Below are 8,658 nucleotides of genomic sequence, written 5' to 3'. Positions count from 1 at the left end.
ACTACCAAATGGTTAACCCTTTCACAACCACACTACAGAAGGTTAACCATTTGTAGTGTGGCAGTGAAAGGGTTAAACAGACCCGCATCATCGTGATTGAAATTCATAGCTATTGCTATTGATATATAGTAGTTAATAGTATCAGATTGCGAGTTACATGAAAATAGGGTATGTTTTGAGGAAATATAACAAACGTATTCTGAAAATACAATGTATTTTGTATCTTTTCTTTTCTGTTTTATATATTTTATTAGCATTACTGTAGGTCAAATAACAATTTATTGCATCACTGCAACACTGAGTAGTACAGTAATAATGACAAACCCTTGCGTTTTTGCTTCACAGTGATTTTATTGACGACCGCAGGCTTCAATACCATAGATGTAAGCAACATTCAGACAATCCTTACTATGCTGCCCCCTTCAGACCATTTCCTCTCACTGCACAATAATAGCGACTCTATGACAAAGGCGTTCTCACAGGCCGCTGACGCTGATGACGTCGGTGAAGACGGATCATGTCAGCCCAAACACCAGAGCGTCGGGAGGGTCACGGTATAGTCGGTCAGTCGCTGATCTTGAAGCCGCAGAGCTTGGCGTCGCCGGTGATATCAAAGTGATCGTACTTGACGTCTCCAAGTCGGTTGGGGAAAGACATTGTGTTGCCGTCAGGGAGTTCGATGTAAAAATACTCATTTGTGAAGTTGATGTAGAACTGCAGGAACACGTGAGAAACAAACAAACAAACAAAGAAAGGGAAATAGAATTTGTTTAGTCATACTCAAGGGTGAGTTGAAAAACACCCAGTGGAAAAAAGTGCATTGTTTTTAAGTATGTTTGAGAATCAGTAATAATAAATACAAATTGTAATAAATAATAATGTAAATAATAATAAAAAGTTAAAACATAGGAGCAGCAAAACTGGCTTGAAATACATTTATTCCTTACTATTAACTCATTCAGCGCCATTCACGAGAAAAGTCGGGTTGACTCGCCATGCATTGACAGCCAATCACGAAAAAAGTCAGGTTTTAATCGTTATTTCTTTTATTCGCTATATCCATTCATTTTTCATCCATCCAGCCTGATTTTATCATTGGGAATGGGTCTGAGCTCGCAAAAGGCCAATACCGTCGCCTAACGCCTTCCAGCCGGTATTACACATCATTGGAATCCCTCCCCCTTGGGCTGTACACTGATCTAAGAAGTCTGGTCCAGGTTTTCCTTCTCAGGCATGCAGTATCGTTATAACACATGGACTGGGGAGCAGCGTGGATTATGCGTTTTGGACATATAACGTTGGATCAATAAACGCGATCAATATTTGGAATTGCGATCAGGAATTGGATTAATCTTTTTGCAGTACATCAGATGTGAGGTAAGGACTCTATGTTACCAATCTTGGGTTAATCCGATGTTTCTTTCGTAACGATCACGCATGTGTGTGTGTGTGTGTGTGTGTGTGTGTGTGTGTGTGTGTGTGTGTGTGTGTGTGTGTGTGTGTTTGTGTGTTTGTGCGTGCGTGCGTGCGGTTGGCTGCGACCAAGGCACGGAGAAGCGACTTTTCAGACCCCGCTTCTGTTCGTGCATGAGGACACATATAATACCGATAATCTAGCGTTATTTTCAGAACGATTCATAAATCAAGCAACAAATGGCACGATTTCTAAGGAAATGCATTGAAGCGCGGTTTGCTCGAGTTTCTTGAGATAGACAGAAACGCTCTGGAACTATACTCATATTCATCACGGTATAAAACGGAAATGTATGTATGAAAAATCTGTTTTTTGCATGTTGACTGGAAGAAACTCACTGACAATCGACATGTTTATTAGATCCATAGCTATAATATTTCATATAGTTTTAGCACTCGCAAAACACGGCATTCTCCCCATTGCATTACAGTGCTGGCGTTCTAACCAGAAGGTAAACAGCGCCCCCTTGGCGTCCATTGAGTTAAGGGGCACTTCACCAAAACACAATGCAGATTTATTTTGCACATAATCTCACACGCATCCAAAAACTCTAAAAAAGTAGCTTGAATATGGCCAGGGACATTCAATTTAATTAATTACAGCACTTAAAATGAGCTTGAATGTGGCTACCAGTGATGTCATCGGGGACATTGATTTAATGAATCTTGAATGAATTAATGAAATGATGATGAAAAAATAGCAATACCTTGTATTATAGGGGCTGCTACCTTATCATTTAATTGAGCTGTAATTAGCACAACACAAGGATTCAATATCCCAGGATGACATCACTGGTGGCCATATCCAAACTCATTTAATCCCAATAACTGTCAAACGAAATGAATGTGTGCAAAACTGTTTCGTTTTTGGATGTGTGTGAGATTATGTGCAAAATAAACCAGCATTCATTGTCTTTTAGTGAAGTGCCCCTTTAAGACTGTGTCCATCTCAAAAGTAAACTCTTTCAGCAACCAGGAAACCAGGGAGTGGCAACATCACAAGGGGTTGTGATATACTAATAAATCGTGGGATGCCAAAATAATGAAAAGAGGGGGGGGGGGGGGGGATCACCAAATACACTGCAGTATAAGACAGTGCAGACTGCAACTAATATTGTATAAACAAATACACCAAACAAATACAGGAATACATCTTTTATTCCTGAAATGAAAGTAAAAACCCATGTGGCATATTGTTGTAACAAATTATCTTTCCGATACTATTGTATCTAAATAAATAAATGAGTAAATAAAAAAGAAGACAGAGATCAACAGAGTATTCAGTCCTGCGCAGTAACCCACCTCCCTGCATCACGAAACGTGTATCTTAGCAACTAAATTGTCTCACTATACAGTGTAAAAACTGGGATTGGGGTTAATTCATATTTATTAAATTATTATTAGTAACCTATATACATAATAAAAAAGACGATGTGCTTTTTTGAAATCGAATTGAGCCGAATTAAATGAATTTGAACCATTTATGAATTGCATTTTACAGTTTTGGTTGAATAAAATTAGCTGATAGTTTAAAAATTGACCAGATGACGCTCAGTTTTTTACAGTGTAATTATCATAGACAAGCAGAGTACAAAACATTTCAGATAATCAACACCATGTCCACATCTATGTAGACACATGACCCTCACACCCCCCCACCCCCTCCTAACAGACAGTCTCCTCCCCACCGTATTCTCTGTTAGGATCTATGGGTAACAGTAATGTATATTTGCATATCGTATATGTCACAAATGTAACAGTGCTACTTGTCATGATGTCATGTATGTTGTGTATGTCATAAATGTCACTATGAATTGAAAATGGGGGACCCTGATGTAAACAAGACAAACGTCTTTCTCTGGTCTGCATCCCCTTAACACATCCACCGCCATAAACGGCGTACGACGTGTTTGATGTCCATGCTAATTCTGGCAAACCACGCTGTACAACGTTATTGAGATCATATTTCATTTTTTCGCCATGGTATTCATAATTCCGCCACCCAGCCTCTGCTGATACAGTGGGAGCCTGCACAACAGTGCAACGCTTCAATACCGCCGCCTGGTGGATGATCGGGCGAGTTACAACCGGAAATGGATCTGGTGATCTCGGTGCATCTGGGAAATCCGTCCGGCAGTCACATATCGTTGCGGGACTCTAGACACACATCCGTGTATATGGATCGCTGCCATAACTCAATAATCGATATGATTTGGGGCGTTTATTGCGCCATACAAACCGGAAATGGATCTAGTCGATCGACGTCAAATAAGTGGGATCTTTTTTCCTCCAGTCTCATCGGCGAACGGTAAGAGGACAGTAACGTTATTTTCAAGGCGATTGTACATTTCTTTATTTACAAACCATCTGATCAATAAATCAACCCATACTACATAAAGCATTTACTGACGATCACGGAATTATAAACGACCCCCCCCCCCCGTTCATCCGCGCATGATGAGTCATAACGTTTAGGATCGTATTTAGTTGAATTTTTTAATATAGCGTGTATCGGCAATAAACGGCAATCGATATGCGTTTAGGCCTATAACTAGCGTTCTAGGAATTACTGCAGAAAACGATAAGAACATACTTATATTCTAGAAGGTATTTTCGTATGAATGTTTGAATGAAAAAGTATAACGTTCCTACATCCTGAACGATAGATAATCGATGTTGAATGGGCCATAGTAATGTCAATTTAGCAATACAATTTAAAGAGTTATAGCCCTGCAAAGAAGGTGAACATCTCCATAGGCTTACAGTGGTGACAGAGATGGGCATGAGAGGGGCAAACTGAGTGGCAGTTAATGTGTTAACAATTGTGTGTATTGAGCCGTACTGTATTGTACCCATTCTGCAATCTGTTCAATAAAGTTTTCATTCCGGGCGGCTGAGTGGCGCAGCGGACATTGCGCTCGTCACCAACGCAAGAGACACCGGGTTCGACTCCGGCTGTCGGCGTTGCCTCCGGCTTGGGCCAGCCGTCATACTAACTCAATTGGCAGAGTTAGCAGGTGGAAGTCGATGGGGTGGTAATCTGGACGTTGTGGACAGCGACTCCTACAGGTCGGTTGGGGGACGCCTGCACAGCAGAGACAGGAAATGGCGGGGGCAGTGTGAGCCTCCCACACGTTACACCTCGCCAATGAGAGTCCGCGCTGGCAGGTGAAAAGATGTGACAGGCTGCCTCCTCGTGTATCGGAGGGGACGGGTCAATACTTTTACCAACGGATTTCCAGTTCCGCGTGCGCGTTCTGCGAACTGATTGGCCACTGACGTTTCTGGTCGTGTGACATGTGCGGCCAATCGTGTGACGCCTGTTTCTTTCACTGGTTAAGCTTAGGCACTCTTTCGAAGTTGGTTAAGGTTAGAGTTTGTCTTAGAGCAGGGCGATAGAACACCAGCCCTGATTCCAAACTCTAACCTTAACCAACTTCGAAAGAGTCGCCTAAGCTTAACCAGTGATAAACTAGGCGTTAGGTCGTTTGCATACCGTTCGAGGCGGAAATGGGCAAAGACACAGGTGTCACACGATTGGGCACACATGTCACATGACCAGAAACGTCAGTGGCCAATCAGATCGCAGAACGTGAACGCGGAAATGGAAATCCGTTGGTAAAAAAATAGACGCGGAGGGGACACGTGATGCAAGGCTTATATCCTCCCTACAACCGGCCAGTGGGGGGCATATGCGAGCAACGTTCAAGACAGGGGGAGGGAAGAATTGGCACAGTGGAATTGGGATGGGAGAAGAAAATAGAAAAAGAGGAGAAAAAGTGGATACAAAAAAATAAAGTTTTCATTCATTCATTCATTCACTCACTCACTCACTCACTCACTCACTCACACACACACACCTTGCTTTCATCGCCCCGAGAGAAAGGGAAGCTTGAGTCCCGCTGCTCGTCGCCCCAGTGCCCTCCGGAGCAGTGGTTACAGACGATGATGTTGGAGTCGCCGCCGAAGTCAAAGCGGGGGTTGAAGTGCAACGCGATGTTGTCCGAGTCATGCCCGACGTTGATGGCAAAGCTACGGTGGAGTCAGAGGAAGAGAGCGAGGGGAGAAAAGAGTGGATAAAGATGATACATTTACATTTTTAGTCATTTTTTAGCTGACGCTTTTATCCAAAGCGACTTACAAGTTTTGTACGACAAGTCATCAGGAAGGGCACAACTCTATCAGCTGAGTAACAATGTTCATCAAAGTGTTGAGTGTAGGTTAGTTTATTAGGAGGACAAGTGCATGGCAGTAAGGTTAGTTAGGGTTAGACCTTTTTTTTTTTTTTTTTTTTTGAGATAATGATTGATTGATGATACACCAACATCTCCTTAATGATTAAATACAGTACTGGTTCTGATATCTAAAACTCACAACTACACACTCTCAGATGAGGGCGAGTCTAATTGAACCCTTGCAACCAGGGCTTGACATTAACACCCGCCAAATGCGGGTAGAATTCGGCAGTGTAACCCGTTTTAGAGTCGTAGTGAAGTCTCTCTCTCTCTCTCTCTCTCTCTCTCTCTCTCTCTCTCTCTCTCTCTCTCTCTCTCTCTCTCTCTCTCTCTCTCTCTCTCTCTCTCTCTCTCTCTCTCTCTCTCTCTCTCTCTCTTGCGTCATGTGTAATGATAGTCTCTGTCTCTCTCTCTCTCTCTCTCTCTCTCTCTCTCTTGCATTGGCAAGTAATTTTTTTTAATAAAGATCTATATATATACAGTATATATATATATTTCTTTTATGTATTTTTATTATATTTTGGCTAAATATGCCTAGTTTTATAAATGTGTATTGATAACATAGTGCTGTAATACAATGTCTCTAATAAATATGCATGATCAAGTTCAACGTGTGCTTTTATTTTGATATTCCTTAATTCCATGTTCAAATTCCGCTAAGTGTGGGGTCGCCAAAAGAAAACCTAAATGAAATAGGGTCGTGGTATAAAAAAGTTTGAGAACCCATGCTTTATTCCACCATCTTGGATCACACTGAATCAGGTCACTTTATAATATCCTTGACGTATCTCAGGATGTTATACTAGCTCAGCTGCGCTAACGAGTTGGTTAGAATGGTAACGGTTATAAGGTAATGCTTTGTGCAACATTGTGTACTCTTGGAGAAAATAAACCAAAAATTTGACTTCATGGCAGCTTTATAAAAGCCCGCCATTGTGTTCGTTGGAATGTCTGACCAAGTCATAAGTCATCATCATCAACCTTTATTTATTCTCGAAAAGACAATTGAGGTCACCCTCATTTTCAATGTCGTTGAGACTTTACAGACATTTCAATGCACACATTTCTACAATATAACAATAATAAATATTAATAACTATCTATATAGTATAAAATGAACATAGGCATAAAATCAGCACACAGATTGACAGAATAAAAAACAATGCATAGATTGCAGACATAAGAATAGGTATAAAAGACATTAAAAGTAGTGCAATGTAAACGTGCAGACTTAATAATGGCATAAAATAAGTATATACCGCTCGAAGGCATGTGAACCCCCCCGGAACAGTCAGTCCCCCAAAACACCCCACACATCAATCCCTACTAGATCCCCATCCAAGACACACACACAAGTACTGCTACCAGTCTCTGTGGTGGTAGGAGAGTGCTGTTACTATTAGGGCTGACCCCGACTAATCGATCGAAAGGAGCCGTAGTCGACTGCCAACCTCTTAGTCGAATGCATAAAAAATTACAAAACAAAGAAAATATATTAAAAAAAAAAAATTTAAACATTTTTTATATCATTCTTTCCAAAAGCAAATAAGCCTAGAAGCGTGGCTAACACTAATGGCGCGCATACCAGCGAGGCTAACTGCCTAAGAAAACACTGAAGGCACTGAAAGAGGATTTCACCCATCTAATGAACACACTAGAGTAGAGAAATATCAAGATGTATCCTCCATCAGTGGACCAATTGCATGCTTTAGCAGAGGACAAGGAGCCTTCAGTCGACTCCTTCAGACATTAAGCACCCCCCACAGCCCAAATGGAATGAAAAGATGTTATTTTTTTTATATTTATTTATTTATATTTTATATTTATTTATTTATTTATTTGTATTATTATTTATATAGGCCTATGTGATATTTTAAATTCCAAGTCATTGCACATTGTCTTTCGAAGGGTCAAGGGTGGGTATCAAACAGGAGAGAAGACTGTCAGGTTTTAAACTGTGGATACTGTTAAACAGTAATCCAGAACTATTTTATTGCACTGTAAAAAAAAATTACTGAAAAAAACGTCTATATGTCTGCACTTTATGTGCTCATTTCATGTCTATTCTATTCTACTACTTATTGCACTGCACTATTGCACTATTTTACTCTGTCTATTCTATCTTATTCTTTTTATTATTGTCTATTTAAAACTGAATCAAACCATAAACAAGGTGGCCTGGTGGGATGTTAGATAGATCCTAATGTGAAAAACTGTGATTTCATATGTCTGCACTTTATGTGCTCATTTTATGCCTGTCTTTTTCTGTTGTGAAGCACTTTGAGCTGCAGTTTCTGTATGAAAGGTGCTATACAAATAAAGTTTATTATTATTATTATTATTATTATTATTATTATTATTATTATTATTATTATTATTATTATTATTATTATTATTATTATTATTATTATTATTATTATTATTATTATTATTATTATTATTATTATTATTATTATTATTATTATTATTATTATTATTATTACAGCATCTGGAAGTGCTGGTGAGTAAGATTGATCACTGCTAGCTCAGGGCGCTTGAGGCAGCACTCTTTCTGCCTGTGTGGTGAACAGCACCATCCATCTGAGTGGAAGACTAACTAACTTCTTAGACTTCTCCGCCAATAGGTCCAAAACACAAGAGGACTTACGTAGAGCTGTCATCACTGGGCTTGACCCGGATCTTGAACTTCTGGCCCATCTTTAAAGACAAGTTGGTCACCTTCTGTAAGTGGGAGACAACAGCAGATTCTATGTGAATTGGGACAGACAGATTGATGAATGGCTAGATGGACAGAGACAAATCGATGAATGGCTAGATGGACAGACAGATCAAAGAATGGCTATATGGACAGACAGACAGATTGATGAATGGCTAGATGGACAGAGACAAATCGATGAATGGCTAGATGGACAGACAGATCAATGAATGGCTAGATGGACAGACAGACAGA

The 8,658-nt window shown here is 40.1% G+C and overlaps 1 protein-coding gene across 1 annotated transcript; it reads right to left on the bottom strand.

Moving 5' to 3' along the window:
- Nucleotides 1-367: 367 nt before the first annotated feature.
- LOC311231799 (beta-galactoside-binding lectin-like) lies at nucleotides 368-8,405 on the bottom strand (the record flags this gene model as incomplete). Its single annotated transcript, XM_084318424.1, has 3 exons — nucleotides 368-714; nucleotides 5,334-5,505; nucleotides 8,356-8,405. 3 exons carry the CDS (start codon nucleotides 8,403-8,405, stop codon nucleotides 565-567), a joined length of 372 nt encoding a protein of 123 aa, XP_084174550.1. The 3' UTR covers nucleotides 368-564.
- Nucleotides 8,406-8,658: the final 253 nt, after the last annotated feature.

This window comes from Notolepis coatsorum, assembly GCF_963971535.1.
Source record: "Notolepis coatsorum genome assembly, chromosome: 7".
Lineage (NCBI taxonomy): Eukaryota > Metazoa > Chordata > Actinopteri > Aulopiformes > Paralepididae > Notolepis > Notolepis coatsorum.
Note: the sequence above shows the minus strand (reverse complement) of the source record. Positions and strands in the feature narration are given on the sequence as shown.